This window comes from Pezoporus wallicus, unplaced genomic scaffold (assembly GCF_028554395.1).
Source record: "Pezoporus wallicus isolate ANWC-B61680 ecotype Strahan unplaced genomic scaffold, APGP_CSIRO_Pwel_v1 scaffold_6885, whole genome shotgun sequence".
Classification (NCBI taxonomy): domain Eukaryota; kingdom Metazoa; phylum Chordata; class Aves; order Psittaciformes; family Psittacidae; genus Pezoporus; species Pezoporus wallicus.
In genome coordinates this window covers 3884694-3904375 of record NW_026638858.1, presented here as the reverse complement: position 1 = coordinate 3904375, position 19682 = coordinate 3884694, and the positions used below count along the sequence as shown (strand labels likewise).

The 19682-nt window shown below is 47.5% G+C and overlaps 1 protein-coding gene across 1 annotated transcript in view; it reads right to left on the bottom strand.

Annotated features, from left to right (window-relative positions):
- SLC25A22 (solute carrier family 25 member 22) overlaps positions 1-19682 on the bottom strand; it is a 36481-nt gene that overhangs the window by 3809 nt on the left and 12990 nt on the right. The window contains exons 4-7 of the mRNA XM_057412782.1: positions 19466-19556; positions 9574-9692; positions 7751-7922; positions 6475-6629 (exon numbers count right to left, since the gene is read on the bottom strand). Of these exons, the coding sequence (XP_057268765.1) occupies positions 6475-6629; positions 7751-7922; positions 9574-9692; positions 19466-19556 (537 nt within the window). The remainder of the gene's footprint in view (positions 1-6474; positions 6630-7750; positions 7923-9573; positions 9693-19465; positions 19557-19682) is intronic.

Below are 19682 nucleotides of genomic sequence, written 5' to 3'. Positions count from 1 at the left end.
CAGCACCTTCAAAAGGAAAAGAATGTAGGCGGATCTGAGGGCAAAGCAACAGTCAGTGCAGCTACTCCAGCTCCAGGCACAGCAGCTACACCACCCCCAGCGACAAGTACAGTCGCTACTCAAACTTTGGCTGCAATGAACAGCGCAGCTACCCCAGCGGCAAGTACAGCAGCTGCTCAAACTTTGACTGCAACAGACAGCGCGGCTACCCCAGCTCCAAGCACGGCAGCTGCACCACCCCCAGCGACAAGTACAGTTGCTACTCAAACAACAGTGATAATCACTGCAGCCAAACCAGAGGACCAATTCATACCAATATCGGTTGCCCCTGTACACAAGAGAACAAGCAAAAAAGAGGCAAGAAGGGTGAAGCGAGATGAAGAAACAATGAATTCACCACCCGGTCCAGAATCTGATCAGGAGTCATCATCACATGACGAAGAAGAAGAGGTAACTTCTCGACCTCGGACCTCAACCGAGCTGCGGAATATGCGAAAAGATTTTACCCGTCAACCAGGGGAGCACATCATCACCTGGTTACTCCGATGCTGGGACAATGGGGCCGATGGTCACGAACTAGAAGGTACAGAAGCCAAGCAGCTGGGATCACTTGCTAGAGAAGGGGGAATTGACAAAGCAATTGCAAGAGAGAAAAAGTCCCTCAGCCTTTGGAGGAGGCTCTTGGCAGCTGTGAAAGAAAGGTTTCCGTACAAGGACGATGTTACGAGTCGTTCGGCCAAGTGGACTACTATAGACAAAGGCATCCAGTCTCTGAGGGAATCGGCCATTGTAGAGATGATCTATCACATCAAGCCGAATAACGGGGATACACCCATAGATCCAGATGAAGTTGAATGTACACGACCCATGTGGCAAAAACTTACAAGGAATGCACCGTCATCATATGCCCATTCATTGGCAACAGTAACCTGGAATGACATAGTACCACTAACAGTGGATGAAATGGTTCATAAACTCCGAGAGTTTGAAGACAATCTCACCCCTTCCATCATCTCAGCTGTGGAAAAACTGTCCCAGGACCTCGAACAATTGAGGGATGATCTATCTGATTTATCCAGCTCCTCACGTGTACCAACACACGTCTCAGCTATTAACAAAAGGCGTCCTATTGTTCAAGAGAGGAGATACAGGAGGTATACGCCACGGGGTACCCTATGGTTTTACCTGCGGGATCACGGAGAAGACATGACAAAGTGGGATGGAAAACCTACTTCAGCTTTGGAGGAACGGGTGAGTGAACTGAAGAGGGAAGCAAGGGCCAAGACTGATCGTCCCATGAGAGCTACGGCTTCAGTCTCTGGTGAGCAGTTTCCCAGATGGAGTGGAAGAGCTGATTTTACTCCAGCTCCTGTGATAATGAAGAATAATCTCTTTTACCATGACTTAAGTGTCCAACGCTGTGACGACCATTAGAGGGGCCCTGCCTCCAGCCAGGTGGAGGTAGGGGACAATCGGATTTACTGGACTGTGTGGATCAGATGGCCTGGCACATCAGTCCCACAGAAGTATAAGGCTCTAGTAGATACTGGTGCACAGTGTACCCTGATGCCATCAAGCTGTCAAGGGGTGGAACCCATCTATATTTCTGAAGTGACAGGAGGATCCCAAGAGTTGACTGTGCTGGAGGCTGAAATCAGCCTGACTGGGAGGGAATGGCAAAAGCACCCTATTGTGACTGGTCCAGAGGCTCCATGCATCCTCGGCATAGACTACCTCAAGAGAGGGTACTTCAAAGACCCAAAAGGGTACCGGTGGGCTTTTGGTATTGCTGCTTTGGAGACTGAGGAAATTGAGCAGCTGTCCACCTTGCCTGGCCTCTCAGAAGATCCCTCTGTTGTGTGGTTGCTGAAAGTTGAAGAACAACAAGTGTCAATTGCGACCACAACAGTGCACCGGCGGCAATATCGCACCAACCGAGACTCCCTGATTCCCATCCATCAGCTGATCCATAGACTGGAGAGTCAGGGGGTGATCAGCAGGACCCGCTTGCCCTTTAATAGCCCCATATGGCCAGTGCGAAAGTCTAATGGAGAATGGAGACTAACAGTAGACTATCGTGGCCTGAATGAAGTCACACCACCCTTGAATGCTGCCGTACCGGACATGCTAGAACTTCCGTATGAACTGGAGTCAAAGGCAGCCAAGTGGTATGCCACGATTGATATTGCCAATGCATTTTTCTCCATTCCTTTGGCAGCAGAGTGCAGGCCACAGTTTGCTTTTACTTGGAGGGGTGTCCAGTTCACTTGGAACCAACTGCCCCAGGGGTGGAAACACAGCCCTACCATTTGCCATGGACTGATCCAGACTGCACTGGAACAGGGGCAAGCTCCAGAACACCTGCAATACATTGATGACATTATTGTGTGGGGCGATACAGCGGAAGAAGTCTTTGAGAAAGGGAGGAAAATAATCCAAATCCTGCTGAAAGCCGGTTTTGCCATAAAACGGAGTAAGGTCAAGGGACCTGCACAGGAGATTCAATTTTTGGGAATAAAATGGCAAGATGGATGTAGACAGATCTACAGATGTGATCAACAAGATAACAGCAATGTGTCCAACAACTAATAAGAAAGAAACACAAGCTTTCTTGGGTGCTGTGGGGTTCTGGAGAATGCACATCCCAAATTACAGTTCGATTGTAAGCCCTCTCTATCATGTGACCCGGAAGAAGATGATTTTAAATGGGGCCCTGAGCAACAACAAGCCTTTGAGCAAATTAAACACGAGATAGTTCATGCAGTAGCCCTTGGACCAGTTACCGGACCGGGCCAGATGTAAAAAATGTACTGTACACTGCAGCTGGGGAGAACGGTCCCACCTGGAGCCTCTGGCAGAAAGCTCCAGGGGAGACTCGAGGTCGACCCCTCGGCTTTTGGAGTCGGGGATACAAAGGATCTGAGGCCAGCTATACCCCAGCTGAGAAAGAGATACTGGCAGCCTATGAAGGGGTTTGGGCTGCTTCGGAAGTGACTGGCACTGAAGCACCGCTCCTCCTGGCACCCCGGTTGCCCACGCTGGGCTGAATGCTCAAAGGCAGGGTCTCCTCTACACATCATGCAACCGATGCTACATGGAGTAAATGGGCTGCACTAATTACACAACGAACTCGAATAGGAAATCCCAGTCGTCCAGGCATTCTAGAAGTCATCATGGACTGGCCAGAGGGCAAAGATTTCGGAATGTCACCAGAGGAGGAGGTGGTGCGTGCTGAAGAGGCCCCACCATATAATAAACTGTCAGAAAGTGAAAAGCAGTATGCCTTGTTCACTGATGGCTCTTGCCGTATTGTGGGAAAGCATCGGAGATGGAAGGCAGCTGTATGGAGTCCTGGACGACAAGTTGCAGAAACTGCTGAAGGAGAGGGTGAATCGAGTCAATTTGCCGAGGTGAAAGCCATCCAGCTGGCCCTGGACATTGCTGAACGAGAAAAGTGGCCAGTACTTTATCTCTATACTGACTCATGGATGGTGGCAAATGCCCTGTGGGGGTGGTTGCAGCAATGGAAGCAGAGCAACTGGCAACGCAGAGGTAAACCCATCTGGGCTGCTGCACTGTGGAAAGATATTGCTGCCCGAGTGCAGAACCTGATGGTGAAGGTACATCATGTAGATGCCCATGTACCCAAGAGTCGGGCCACTGAGGAACACCGGAACAACCAACAAGTGGATAAAGCGGCTAAGACTGCAGTGGCTCAGATGGACTTAGATTGGCAACATAAAGGTGAATTATTTTTGGCCCGGTGGGCCCATGACACTTCAGGCCATCAGGGCAGAGATGCAACATACAGATGGGCCCGTGATCGAGGGGTGGACTTAACAATGGACACTATTGCCCAGGTTATTCATGAGTGTGACACATGTGCTGCCATTAAACAAGCCAAGCGGTTAAAGCCTCTTTGGTATGGAGGACGATGGTTGAAGTATAAATATGGGGAGGCCTGGCAGATTGACTATATCACACTGCCACCAACACGCCAAGGCAAGCACCATGTGCTTACCATGGTGGAAGCAACCACCGGGTGGCTGGAAACACATGCTGTGCCCCATGCCACTGCCCGGAACACCATCCTGGGCCTTGAGAAACAGATTTTGTGGCGACACGGCACCCCAGAGAGAATTGAGTCAGACAATGGGACTCATTTCCGGAATAACCTTATAGATACTTGGGCCAAAGAGCATGGCATTGAGTGGGTATATCACATCCCCTACCATGCACCACCCTCTGGGAAAATCGAACGGTACAATGGGCTGTTAAAAACTACACTGAGAGCAATGGGTGGGGGAACTTTCAAGCACTGGGATACACACTTACCAAATGCCACCTGGTTGGTCAACACCAGAGGATCTGCCAACAGGGCTGGCCCAGCCCAGTCAGAACTTTTACATATTGTAGAGGGGGACAAATTTCCCGTGGTGCATATGAAGAATTTGCTGGGGAAGACAGTCTGGGTTATTCCTGCTTCAGGTAAAGGCAAACCCACTTGTGGGATTGCTTTTGCTCAGGGACCTGGATATACTTGGTGGGTAATGCGGGAAGATGGGGAAGTCCGATGTATACCTCAAGGGGATTTGATTTTAGGGGAAAACAGCCAGTGAACTCAACTGTATGCTGTTGCCTGCTGTGTAATGCTTTTATAGCCCATCAACTAGATGTCTCCAGGTCACCAGCGACTGGCCCTGACTTCCCTCCAACCATCATCCCAACAGAGAATGAACTTTGATAGAACCGGTTGAGTTCCTCAGTAAAGGAATGACCAGCATCAGCAGGCAAAGATCCAATACTGCACACAGCCTTTCCTGCCCTGAAAGATTGTTACAAGAGATGGAACCTGACATTATGGACCGAATGGACTCAGCAGCATTATAGGGATTGGTCCAGGCACTAAGAAAATTATCTTTTTCTCTTGGTCTGTATGTATATAGATGTATATATGTGGGAGAGTGATGGTGTATTGAAAATGTGGGATCTGAGCATGACGTGAATGGTGTGGAATAAGGGGTGGATAATGTCCTGAGTTCAGCAGTAGCAGTCATGTTTCTCCTTCGTGGTAGCTGGTGCAGTGCTGTGTTTTGACTTACAGACTGGGAACAGTGTTGGTGATACCAATGTTTTCGGTTGTTGCTAAGTGATGTTTACCCTGACCGAGGACTTTGTGAGCCTCATGCTCTGCCAGGGAGGAGGGGAAGCCAGGAGGAAGCAGAGACGGGGCGCCTGACCCAGGTTAGCCAAAGAGGTATTCCATACCACAGCACGTCATGCCCGGGGTGGGGGGCAACTGGGAGTTACCCAGAAGGACATGGGCTTCGGGGTCGGACTCGTTTCTTGGCCGGTGGTATCGTATTATCTTCCCTTGTTATTTTCTCTTGTCATTGTTGTCGTTGGTGGTAGTGGTGGTGATTTGTGTTGTACATTGGTTGCTGGACTGCTCTTGTCTCAACCCGTACGAGTTGCACTCTTTCGATCCTCCTCCCCATTCCTCCGGGAGCGGGGAAGGGGAGAGCCCCGGTGGGGGGGCTTGATTGTTGTCAGCCAGGCACCACTCACTGCGAGTGAGTGAACAAGTTGCCTGACTGGGTTTAAACCACGACACTGTGGAGCAGGAGAAAAGGCCACATATCTGAGGTCTGACCTGGTTGTCCGTGATTCTTATTTGCATACTAGCATTGCACGTGGAAACGTGCCTTTTCAGGGGCATGTTCGCAGCCATTCCTGTGAAGAATGTTGGAACAAGTCCAGAGGAGGGCCACGAGGATGATCAGGGGACTGGAGCACCTCCCATATGAGGACAGGCTGAGAAAGTTAGGGCTGTTCAGCCTGGAGAAGAGAAGGCTGTGTGGAGACCTCATAGCAGCCTTCCAGTTTCTGAAGGGAGCCTACAAGGGTGCTAGAGAGGGACTCTTCATTAGGGACTGTAGTGACAGGACAAGGGGTAACAGGTTAAAACTTAAACAGGGGAAGTTTAGATTGGATATAAGGAAGAAGTTCTTTACTGTGAGGGTGGTGAGGCACTGGAATGGGTTGCCCAGGGAAGTTGTGAGTGCTCCATCCCTGGCAGTGTTCAAGGCCGGGTGGGACAGAGCCTTGGGTGGCATGGTTTAGTGGCAGGTATCCCTGCCCATGGCAGGGGGGTTGGAACTTGATGATCTTAAGGTCCTTTCCAACCCAAACTATTCTATGATTCTGTGAATGACTGAAATGGATGACACCCTTTTCCTGACTTACCTAGTGAGTACTGCAAACCTCTGTGTAAGCTGTGGCCAAAGGTATAGCTCAGCTGAAGAAACCACCATCTGAGCTGGAGGCAGCTCAGACAGCAGAGGTCTCCATCTGCACCTCCCTGTGTGCTCATGCTGCGAAGAGGCTGGTACAATCACTCTCATCCTCACCTAGTCTGCTTCTGCCTCCTGGCACCTGGCACCAGATCACCATCACAGGCTCCTCAAGACTCACCATCACAAGGATTGACAGCCACCGCAGCTGTACTGCCAGCCACACATCCGGAAAGGAAGGACACATAGAACGGAGCCTTGACATTGGGGTCTTTCTGGCCCAGCTTGTTCAGGTTTGCAAACAGTGGGAAGTAAACAATGGAGAACGGGACATCCCTGTGGTGGGGAGTGAAGAAGGAAAAAAAGAGTAAGGATGAGCAAAGTCAGAGTGAGACACCAACAAACTGAACATCAAATGAAGGGCTGCAAGCATCATGCGTTGGCAGCACCAGCCGCAAGCACAACACAGACAAAGCAGCTCTTCAACTGCAATGCAAATAGCAGCCAAAACCCAACAGGGGCAAAACTGACTGCAAAAATACAACAGGCCCATGGGAGGGACAGAGTCCTGTTGAGTCAATGGCCTCTCCCTGATTTTCAATACTCAAACCATGGCATATTCAGAATTGTTTGTCCATTTCTGTTATATCAAGAGGATTGCATCCTGCCCCATCCACTGAGCCTTGCTTTAGCTCTGCCTTTAGTAAGAGGAAAGTCACTCTGTGAAAGGGTAAAGAGTGTCAGAGCAGATACAGATCCTTGCATTCAACATGCTCCATGGGCCAGAACATGTTTTGCACTCTGGAGACTCAGGCTGACAGTTCTGATTCAATAGCTCACAAGGACTTCTCTACATTGTTAAAATACGGGCCATGTGGGAATAAAATAAAACCTCCCAAAGAAAGAAGCAGAATTAAATCTTCCTGGAACAAAAAGGTAGCCTCCCTCGCTTCCCTGACCTTCCCTTCATTAGTATGCAAAACCTGCACACTGAAACTAAACCAAATCAAACCCACACCCATGAAGCAAAGCCCCTTTGCAGGCTCTTCCCCTGGATGGCTGGTGCTTTAGGTTCAAGACGGGGAACACTGCTGCGCTCAAACCCATGTCATCCTTCCAGTATCTGAAGGGGGCCTACAAGGATGTCGGGGAAGGACTCTTCATTAGGGACTGTAGCGACAGTACAAGGGGTAATGGGTTATGGGTTAAAACTTAAACAGGGGAAGTTTAGATTGGATGTAAGGAGGAAGTTCTTTACTGTGAGGGTGGTGAGGCACTGGAATGGGTTGCCCAGGGAAGTTGTGAATGCTACATCCCTGGAGGGGTTCAAGGCTAGGTTGGACAGAGCCTTGGGTGACACGGTTTAGCGTGGGGTATCCCTGCCCATGGCAGGGGGTTTGAAACTGGGTGATCTTAAGGTACTTTCCATCTCTAACTATTCTATGATTCTATCCTACCTTAGCAGTGTGGCTCCCAGGCCTTTGTAGAGTCCTGCGATGCCTTTGCTCCGCAGCAGCTCCCTTGTTATCTGTGTTGCTGTGGTGCGTGTTTCCACCACTGGCTCTGCCACCCTCGTCGCAGAGGAAGAAGAGAGTTGGGCCTGTGCTGCCATCAGCTTCTTCTGTGCCGCTGGGGAGGAGCAGAGAGAGAAGTGGTCTGCAAGATGCTCAACAACAGTCTCTTGCTGCCCGGTGCCATGGGATGAGGAGGAAGAGGCAGACTGGCACATCAAGCATACAGACTGAGGCCAGCCAGGTGCCCTGAAAACTTTTGCTCCCACTCAGCCCATCTCCCTCAGCCTGTCCCAGTGTGGGAGCTAGCTGCTGCCACACAACACTGCCCACTGTACTCTGCTACTGACTGGTTTTACCTAAGCAGGAGCAGCCTGTCACACACGACTTCCACAGTGCAGAGAAAAGGAAATGCCATGAGCAGGCAGAGGATGGTACCTGCTTCCAACTACGTCCCCGAGCCCCCAGCAGGACAAACTAAAGATATTCATAAACAAGAGAGGTTCAACAGTTTTGCTCTTTGCTTCCTTCTCTTGAAAGCAATCATTAAGCCGGGAGCTCCCCAGCCACGTTTATAAACTCAATCTGGTTTCCCCAGCCTTTTCACGCTGATGCATTTCTGCTCTTTGGCCAGAAGATGGAGAGCACATCAACCTGCAGGCAAACCGCTGGCTACCACCATCTCACCACAGGCCTCTTGCCGCATAGGGAACAGGCTGTTCACAGCAGCAAAAACCTCTTCTGAACCCTGAAACCACAGCTTAATTCCTTCGAACATTTTAAAATAATACACACAAAGAGGATAAGGTCTGCATTAAAAACAGCAAAGACAGAAAAAATAAATCCGTGATTATTCAGGAATGCCACATCAAAGAGAGATTAAAGGACAAATTCGCCCATTTTCCAGGAAGGGCCACAAACATGGTATCTGATGGTGTCACACAGGGACTCCTGGGGAACAAGGCAATACCCCACCCAGCTGACCTCTGGAAAGGTGACAGCAAACAGCCCTTTGCTCCAGAGACCCCATGTCAGACCCTTGTTTCCATTCTCACCAGAAATGCCCCCCAGCTTCAGACAAAAAGCTCACACTCCCTCCTGTCTCTGGCTGCCAGCTCCTGTCCACAGCCCCCACAGCCTGACCCTAAACGTCTTCCAAATCCAGTGCGTTGGGAGAATTTTATTTACTCTTGTATTTACTTTATTTACAAAATCTGCTGCTTTTGTCAGGAAGAGGAAAAAAAAAGAGTAAGAGGGGAGACAAGTAATTTGGAAAGGACACATCCCATTGGGAAGCTGTTAGGGAGGTGCTACAAGGAGGCACAAGAGAGAACAGACATCAGAAAACATGGAGATGGAGGAACTGCCACAGGAAAAGCACTGGAAGATGCTAATCCCCTCTTGGATGCACAGTAACTAACAAGTTTCAAACACCTGCAAGCTGATCACCCAGTCGTCTCTCCTGTCTCTTTCCATCCACCTCAGTATTTACTGTTTCACTTGCCAAAGCTACTGTTTTGACCAAAAAAAAAAAATCATCACCTTTTACAACTATAAGGGCTTCTGCAAAGCCAGATGAACAAAGGGTGGGGGAAAGTAAGGTGGGAAGAGGAGAAACTTCTACTACAGCCTGAGATACCTTTGACTTAGGAGAGCAGGTGCAAGGCAAAGGGTTTTCTCCACTCATTACCTCCCCTTCTGCCTTGAGAGTCCTGTCCCAGCCCTTTTCCCAAAGCTGCTCAGCACCCAGGGAAGAGAAGCCCACGTACCAATTCGCCCTGCATCCTGCAGCTGGATTTTGAGCATCTCCATGGGAGTGGTGACAATCACCTGGCAGGTACCTGCGCCGCAGCCCGCCAGCATCTCCCTCAGCAGTGTCAGCTTCTTCCTGCCCCAAGAAAAGAGAGAAAGAGTCAGTCAGAGTAGGTGGCCTGGAACAACACTGCGGCAGCTCCCCGAGCAGGGGCTCAGGCACATCTCTGACCCTGGGGGTTATAGGAGAGGCAGCTCAGGGGAAAGGAGAACCTTCTAGGCTTGACAGGTCAGCATAGCCCAGACCTGGAATCTCTGCCACCATCACCTGTTCTGGAAGAAGAGATCCATTTTGTCACCAGAAACAGAACACTGAGAAAAAGCCACAAGCCCAGCTGGAACAGTCCCAGAAGGGAACACACAACCCTCTCCATGCCCAGTGAGAGAACTGCAGCTCTCTTCCAGGACAGCATTGCCCCGGTCAGGGCACAGCCTTTAGAAATTTCATCACTTCAAGGGGCAGCAGAGGACCTGAGAATTAGGAGGGATAAGCAGCTTTCCTTCTGCCAGCCTAGTCCTCTAAACATTGTCAACATCCCCCAAAACAAACAAACAAATCAAATGGCAAGAAGGGAAAATACCCCAGTTGCTGCTTTGGAGTTCTTTGACAAAAGCAAAATAAATAAACAGCAAACATGAGAGTCAGGGAGGCAGCTGCCCTGTGTTTAGGACCTTCTTTACCTCATCAGCCTTCCCAAACATGAAAAAGTAGCTTTTGTATTAAACTGGTCCTGCCCGAGGGATGAGGGATGGGATGGACCCCCATCACTGCAGCTTTGTGCATCCTCTGTGCTAGAGAGCAGCGATTATCAGCAACATGTTCTTGCCTAACAAAATGCAGCATTTCATAGCTCCCTCCATATCAAAGCCATGGAACAGCCTGGCTAAGACTAGAGAATGGAATTTAGGATGTAAATGCTCAGAAAGCTTCAATTTTTAGAAACTGATGAGTTTTCACCCTGTTAAAAAAAATCTCACCCCTTGGCACCAGAAAACACAGACTTGATTAAAAAAAGTGCCTCTGACCTGCTCTTTTCTAAAAAGGGAGGAAAAAGCAGCATATATAGATCGCACAGACAGAGGGAAACAGCCTCCTCTTCTTCTGTTTTAAATGCAAGTACTATTTTTACTCCCTCCAGCCCCGCTCCTGTGGCAATACCTCATCTTAACCTACTCAAAGCAAGTCACATGCTATGGCAGAAACAGTCCCACAATGGTATACTCTGTTCCCTTGCAAAAGGAATAGGGTCAAGTCATACTACCTTACCAGGGGTTCCATATGCACACACAGCACAGCTGTGGCACTGTGGGCCAGCAGAGAAGTTTCAAAGCCAGCCCTATAGGAAAGGGAGGGGAGATGCACTGTAATCCTACTGACCCAACCACATCAGCCAGACCAATTTCTGCACTTCTCATCTTTTCCAGGGAGGATATTGGAGTAAGGGATTAGAGGCACAGAGCCACATCAGAGATTACCAGGGACTAAATATAGAGCTCTTCTGTGATGCTGAAGGGAGAAACATTTCACAGTCTCCCATTTCCAAATCACCCCATAGATGAGAAGCTGCAAAGAACAACCCCTCCGTTGGAGTTATCCATGGGGCCACTGAAGTGTGTGCAGCAATCTCTCCTGGAGGGTATGCAAGGGTGTGCAAATCCAGACGTCCTCGAGGTGGCCAAAACCAAAGGAGCCGGCTGCCAGTCTCCCTCTACAGCACAGCAGGGCAACTTCCGCTTCAGCAAGAGCTGTGGAGCATCCTAGCTTTCAGCCGGGGCAACTGCTTTGATACACAGTTCATAAGATCAGGAAGATTTGCCCTATGTGTTCATCTGTGGACCATTATGCCAACCAACAAAAGTCAGCCTGCCTTGACTGAACTCTATTAAGCTATGGCAGTGTGACCCAGCAAAGGATTTATGTGCATGGGTGTATTATAGAGATGTCAAACAGGTACATCAAAAGCATCTAGAACAAGGGCTTGCAGCTTTTGGTTTGCATATCCTGGGAACTGCAAGGAGTCCAATTTAAAAAAACAGCCCAAAGTAAGCACATCTTTTCTCACCCATTGCCATACAAGGGTCAAACTCCCTTTGCAAAACACCACCAGTCTGCACATAAAACAAGTTTGAAAATGGTTCATCTCTAGATAACAAAGGGGGTTAAATATTTAAGGCATCGCAGGTCTTATCCTTAGTAGTTTAAAAACTGGCGCATCTCAACTAACTTCAAAAGCTGCAACAACAGAAGAAGCTGGCCCTACAAATGCAGAAACCATCTTTTACCATAGCAAGAGGGTGTTAAATACAACATACACACAATACCCCCAAATTGCACACTGGCAAAAATCAGTTGTTCCACTTTTTAAACTAACACGTAATAATTAGTGACAAATTAACAATGTCAAGGGGTAGAAGATTCATGCTTGATCTAAATGAGAATTTCAAACTACAGCTGAAAAATAATAAAGTCAAAAAGCAGGAACTACAGGCTTATAAAAGTTTTTCAAGAGCAACACATCACTCCAAAGTCAGGATTTCTGAAATCATTGGAACATTGATGTCACATGGAAATAAATCAGGATTTTTTTTTGAGTTTCTGAAAAATGTTGTCTGTGTATGAGCTCACTGGACCATTTCCATAAACCAGCCATTCAAGAATAAGGCTGACAAGATTTCCAAAGACAGGAAATCCCTGACCTAAGGAAACATCCACATAAAGCCATGTTTTTATCTGCTACCGAAGAGGCTACTGTCCCCAGCTTCCTCACTCACAAAATTGCATCTCCTTCTGATCTCTTGTGCTGGCTTTGGCTGGGATAGAGTTAATTTTCCCCACAGTAGCTCCTATGGGGTGATGTTTTGGATTTGTGCAGAAAAAAAATGTTGATAATACAGGGAAGTTTTAGTTACTGCTTAGCAGTACTTACACAGAGTTAAGGCTTTTCTGCTCCTCACACCACCCCACCAGTGAGTAGGCTGGGGGTGCACAAGGAGTTGGGAGGGGGCACAGCTGGGACAGCTGACCCCAACTGACCAAAGGGATATGCCTGACTATGTGGTGTCATGATCAGCATCTAAAGCTGTGGGAAGACGAGGGGAAATATCCAGAATGATGATGTTTGTCTCCTCAGGCAACCATTACGCGTGATGGAGCCCCAATTTCCTGGACATGGCTGAACACCTGCCTGTTGATGGCAAGCGGTAAACGGATTCCTTGGTTTGTTTTGCTTGTGTGCAGCTCTTACTTTACATATTAGAAGTAATTATATCTGTCTTATCTCAACCCACGAGTTGTCTCACTTTTCTGATTCTCGCCCCATCCCACTGTGTGGCAGAAGTGGGCGAGGGGCTGCATGAGGCCAAGCTGCCAACTGGGTTAAACCACAACATCTGTCAACCCAACAGATTGTAGAAGCTCCCCAAAAGTTTCAAACCAGAGAGAGCAAGGTGCTTTCAAACAATTTAAACAGTGGGTCTTTGGTATGGATTAGGGGACCAACACACGGGAGGTGTCCTTCAAAGGGAGGGCAATCTGTCAGCAAAACATGCCTCAGGCAAACAAAACAAAGCGCTGATGTGGGACAGATCCACCTCAAAGTAATGCCACCAGCTCTGGCAGATGTTTCTCCAGGTATGGTACAACCTACCTCTGGCTGCTCTGTGTTGCCATTTGGACTAAGCCAAGAGGAAGGTGACTTTGTGCCTGCACCCGTTAGATCAGGTTTGCTCTGGCAGGAGATCCCAAGTGTTTTGTTCCAATACAAATGTCTGTGGAAGTGAACAATGGACAGGGCAACACAACTGGGGCATGCTGAACATGGATATAACCCGTGTTTTGTCCCAAGACATGCACCTGGAATGGAGACAAGAGCAATGCTCCTTTCATGGGTGTATTCTGCGATCAAACAGCCCATCTCTAGCTCCCTCTAGATTAACAGTTATAAGTGCATTTACTTTCTGGCTTTGATGAACTTCAACCCACTGCAATTCCCTGAACCTGTACGCTAAATAAAAGTCCCACACACCCCTAGTAGCTATCCCTGAATAGTCATAATGAGATTATCAGCTCTGAACTGGCTCTTTCTCTAGGGGAAGGGCTGGATTCCCCCACCTAAAGTCCCAGTGGGTTGGATGAAGGTTATCTGCGTTAAGAAACGCCCATACATCCAGTGGGTAACTACAAGAGAGGCTGCCTTGGCTCACAAGGGTTCCGGCCCAGGGAAAGACTTAAGCACAGTGGCTGCAAGGTAACACAGCAGCTCAGCACCAGGACAAGCAGCATGCTCCCTCCTTCCTATAGAGAGCCTCACTTTATAGCCTGAGTATTCAGCAACTCAAGGATCAACCAGGCTGTGCAATGGCTACCTAAATACATGATGGGCTGAATTTTTTTTCAGAGAGGCTGAAAGAGGAGCAGATGAAGGAAGGAGCTCTGGGGAGATGCATCAGCTGTGAAGACAATAGAGAACAAGCTCCAGTCTCCCCATCTGCATGGGAAAAGTGCCTTCATTGTCTCAGGATTACAGTTGGCTATTTCTTATCTCTACAAAAAGCTACAAGGCAGGGGGAAAGAGAAAGTAAGAAAATCCGCTGGCATCAGCAAAGACACCATTAACACAACTGTCCTGGTCTTCCTAGGAATCCAAGCTGCTAAGTCAGCAGATTTCCAGCCTTTACTGCAGAACAGCAAACAAAGTGAAGGTCAAAACTGAACAGGACAGGAGATATAAGGGTATAACAAGCCTTGGAGAAGAGCAGCAGCAAACTTATCCAGGGACACTTGAGAGTTTTTATGAGCAAGAAATTGCTTTTATAAGAAGCCATGAGACACTTTTTACCACAGCCAATGCCGAGTACTTAACCGAGAACCTGAAAAATGCCCACAAAACCTGGAACACATGCCAAACACAACAACTGTCTGGCATCCACGCTTTGGAAATAAACATGAAATCTTGTAGGACACTTTAAAGGAATTCGTTTTTATCAAGTGTTTTGCACCCAAATTCAAATGAGGACATAGAAAGTAGTCAATACTTACATCGGTCAACGAGGCCTCACAAACTGAGCACCCAAAACTCAACAAATGCACGCTGGTGTACTACTGATTTGAATTGCTTTGTTAGCTTTATACCTAAGTGCTTCACCTACCCCTAGTGACTCCTTACGTCCTCTGCTTTGGACAACAAAGCTGCTGCTATTTTAACAGTAGTTGTGAGATTTTGGGTCTCTCAACACATTCAGCTTCAGAAATCTAGAGAAAAGAAAAAAATCCCATCTGTTTCCAGCTGCCTAAAGGTTTGAAGTTTCCCCTTCTCTTATATCCTGCCTTCCCCAGCCATACAGTCTATCCAGCACAGAGCACCACAAGAACCAGGACTTGGCTGAAGACTTTTCTGTGGGTCACCTCTTCTACTTCTTTTGGGAATCGCAGAGGCCCTCAGGCCAAAGTCATTACAGGATAATATTTGACCTTTATTGCCTTTCTCAATCAGGATCATGGGGTGCCCTTCATGTTTTTCAGTATTTTGTTTTTCCTCCTTTTCTCCAAGGCATAGCAAGGGGGTTTCTGCACTCATACAACTTGCTCATGCCTCCCTTGTTCCTAAATGATCAGGACAGCTTGGGAGGACCAACACAGTCTTGTTTCCTCATAAAAGAAGAAGCTGTGGAAGTAAGTTGTCATAATGGTCTTGACATCAAAACAGAAACAGGTAAAGAAGCAGAAACCCACTCCCCTAGCCTGTGAGCACATTCTTCCTGCACCAAAAAGAGAGGAAAAGCATTGCATGAGCAGAAATGTCCCCCCAAGCTGGTCCCAGGATAGAGAGATATGCAGGAATACACATCTTCAGACTGAGAGATTGGTGCACCAAAAGGGCACGAAGTCCCATGTGAGGTCCTACTGCCCCACTACTCTACCTCTAGCAGCATCCTAGAGCATGGCCAGGGAAAAGGGAATCTAGCACACACCTGTTGTGATACATAGAATCATCCCCAAGATACTCTTCCAGCAATTTGCAGCCAGGAGCTTCCTACGCCACAGATGTTGTTTTCAGTCTGGCCTTTTGAAAACACACTTTATGCCACTTCTTTTTTTTTCCTAACAGTTTAAAAGCAAGTTCATTTCAACTCGTAAGTTTTAAAAAGGATTAAAAAAATGCACACTAGAAGTTGTTGTGTAACTTGAGGCTATTTTGGGTTATGCTGTACTTACCACACTCTCTGGTCCTTCTTCCACTTGCACATGCAGGACATACTCAGCATATTTTAATTAGCAAATACAGATAAAACATGCATGTTTTATCAGACAAGGATCTCCAATCCAGGCAACACATTTCAAGGAAATCAAGTGCTAGAAGCTTAGCTTCAAAGGCATTCAATGTCAGAATGTCTAGAAGCCTTTTGCAGCTCTGAGTCAGAAAAGCACCAGAGCATCCTTTGGGATGCTGGCCTAAGAGCACACCATACAGTGAATGTATAGCAGATAGTCTGTCTTGTGCAAACAGCACTTTAGTGGAGCTATTTGTGGAGCTACCAAAATCTTGGTAGCTCAGCATAAAAAAAAAAAGACACCAGCCTTACACTGAGCTTAACTCCGTCAGCTGCACTTTACACCATATAACACCTTCACTGTTGCAATTACACATCCAGAAATTAAACCACATTGACATGCCAGGCATCCTGAATCTTCACCTTTCTAACCCTGCACTCTTTTGTTATTCATACCTAGGTTTTGACTGGAGTTGCGAAATAGGTGGCCCAGCCTTGTGATGTGCTAGCAGGCATGTACCCAGTTTTGCCCTGGCTAGGAGATGAGTTTGGATTCCAGCACTGCTAATCCTGCCCCGTCTTACAGAGACAATTGAGGAGGAGGGGACAGAAGCATCTCAAGGGAGAAACTGGCAGACTGCAAACAGCTTGGAAAGAGGGTAAAAGCAAGGCAAACCCTTAGGGGGGACACAGCTTCGTGTGTCAATTAAATGGCCCCTCGCCATCACTTCTATTTGTCATGTGCAACAATAGAAGATCTTGTGAACTGCCAAAGGCAACATGCAATGACTGCAGCATGGTCAGGCACAACCCTTCCAGCAAGTTACATTCTCCATCTCCAGGCCTGCGATTTCCCTAGCACGAAGAAAAATGATTCAAAAATAAGCAGCTGCCCTACAGTTTCTAAGGGCACCTATCCCCACTGGTAATGTCATGGCCTTTTCCATCACCCCCTGCTCCCAATGTACTAAGCAAGGTCACAATATGCACCAAAACTTCCAGCTAGATCATAGGTTCACAGCCTATGCCAGCCACAGCCAGCCTGCAAGGCGCTTTCTTTTGCATCACATCTTGGACTGACATTTCTACTCAGAAACACCTCAAACCATCTTTCACAGCAGTACCGCAGAGAGGCTCTGCCTCTCTGTCCAGCTCATGCTGTCTACCCTCATAAGCAGAGCTGACAAGATTTCATTCATGTGAGCCCCTCATAGTAGATGAATGAGATGAGTGACTGACTCCACATGCTGTATAGCTTTTGTCATCTAACCGTGGCCCAACCTTTCTTTTCCCTAAAGGAGTAAAGAATGCTTAATGCTTAATGTCCTGACTACCTGAGTGGTATCACGCTCCTGCTCCAGGTCACTGTAGTGCCAGTCCCATCAGTGCATGTTTTAGGAGAACAGCGTGTCTTAGTCTTGCCAAAATTCTTTCTCCCCTTTATTCTGAATCGAGCACAGCACATCATCTATGGCATGTGTGGATCAGCCAGGAACCCAGAAGTCAAACTGGAAGATGCCTGGGTGAAGACCTCAGCTGCATCCCACTTACCCAAACACTTGCTCAAAGCCTGTCTCAGCACTGAGAGGCCAACACACACATTTGTTCCATGAGGAAGTCTATATGTCTCATGGAGCAGAACATGTCATGTTTTAATGGCTGAAACATCACAGCAGTAATTGTTCTCACATAACACCAATACATTGTCATGGTGGTCTGCTCTCTTTCATGGGCCACTCTCTCAGTGGTGGTACAAGGAGAGGCAGCTTTGTCTTTCCAGTACCATCAACTAAGCTTTGTCTTTCCAGTACCATCTCACCTTATATGTGGTGGCAAAGGGCTAGCTGTGCTCCTGTTTACTGCAGTATGCCAAGGCCCACCGTGTTGTCTGCTGCAGGGATCACACCCACCACTTGGTAGAAGTGAGGCGCAACGAGGACATTGTTACCTCCCATTGTCTGAGCAGAGCACAGAACAGACACTATTTGAAGAGACAGAAAAATCACAAGCAGCTGCAAGCTGATGAGTCACACAGACATATGGTAGCTGCTACTTTAAAAGACTCCAGAACAAAAAAAGTTAGGTACATGAAAAAACTAGATCCCCAACCTGTGTCAGTCCACAATCTCCACTGACGTTGTTCAGCCACTCATCTCCAGCAGTGGAGGCTGATGTGGTACGTTATGGGAAGCTGTTAAATCAAGTAATTGCGGCAGAGCTCAGTGTTTTCAGTGAGTCAGGATCATATCCCAAGCAGGCTGTTTTCTAACTACTGTCACTGAGAACTGGAGACAGTGCCATTCACCGGCTGTCTCTGCAGAGAAGTCTCTGTCTGAAGGGAGACACAAGTGTTCTCCAAATTGCAGAGAAAATGTCTTGGTGAAAATAACATTAAACATTCAGGGTCTATCTCCTCTCAGCTGCTCAGTTAGAGTCATTTACTCTGTTGTGGTTTAAACCCAGTCAACAACTAAGCACCACACAGCCACTTGCTCACCCCACAAGTGCAACAGGGAGGAGAATCAGAAGGTGGCAAAACCCCACAGGTTGAGGTAAGAACAATCCAATAATTGAAATAATGTGAAACATAGTAAGAATAGAAATAATAACAATAATAATAGGAAAAAAAGAAGAAGAGGAATAAAACTTGGGAAACACAAGTGATGCACAATACAACTAACTGATGCTCAGCCAATCTACCGAGCAGAGATCGGCCCCTCCTGGCTAACTCCCTCCAGTTTATATACTGAGCATGATGTGCTGTGGTATGAATATCTCTTTGGCTAGTTTGGGTCAGGGGTCCTGTCTCTGCTCCCTCCTGGCTTCCTGTGTCCCTCCTCACTGGCAGAGCATGAGAGACTGAAAAGTCCTGGATGTAGGGTAGGCACTACTTAGCAAAAACTAAAACATCGGTGTGTTGTCAACATTATTCTCACACTAAAGCACTGTACAAGCTACTAGGTAGACAATTTACTCTATACCAGATGAAACCAGGATATACTCACATTTAATTCATATGAACTAACCACCACTTGCAAGCTAAGCAGATAATTTTATTCCTTCAGCATTTATTTGCAGGTCAGCTGCTGGGCAACACTGCAAGTGCCCTTTATCAATTCAGGTTCACTACTTCTCTAAAATTGTTTTCAAGCTACAAAAGGACAAGAAAGACACTAAGTTTGGGGTCTACAGAACTTGACCTTGCCATCTGTTCAAGCCAGAAAGAGCGTAACAGAATCCAATAGGATGCTGAAAATAAGGGTCCTCCCACCAGCTGTTTCAGTGATCAGTGCCAGTGGGCTCCTCTCAAGTATTTTGCCTACAAATTCTGGACCTGCTAGCCTTGGCTTAGATCTGAGACTATTTTTAGAAGCTTGAATAAAAAGCAGTCATCCAGTGGAATGCTTTTCACTTCCCATTTTAGACATTACATCCTTAGCCCAAATGGAATCACCAGCTGAGCCATTCAAGGTTCAGTCGTATTTCAGTTGTCACATCACCCCATTTGACCTTTGCCCTGACACCTTCACCAGACTTGTCTTTTAAGTTGAACATGAAGGGTCTGCACCCCCTACTCACCCGTCCTTGGAGAGGTGGTGCCGGAAGAAGTCATTGGCTGCCAGTTTGATGGCCTTTTCTGGTGTAACCAGAGTCAAGTTCACTGCAGCCCCTGAGCAAGGAAAAGAGGAAAAGGCCATTGGAGAACAAGAATAAAAGAACCATTAACTGGATCTTTCAAGAATACTTGTAACTCCAGCTCAAAACCAAGGACTTAGGAAGGAGAGCTCCCAAAGCA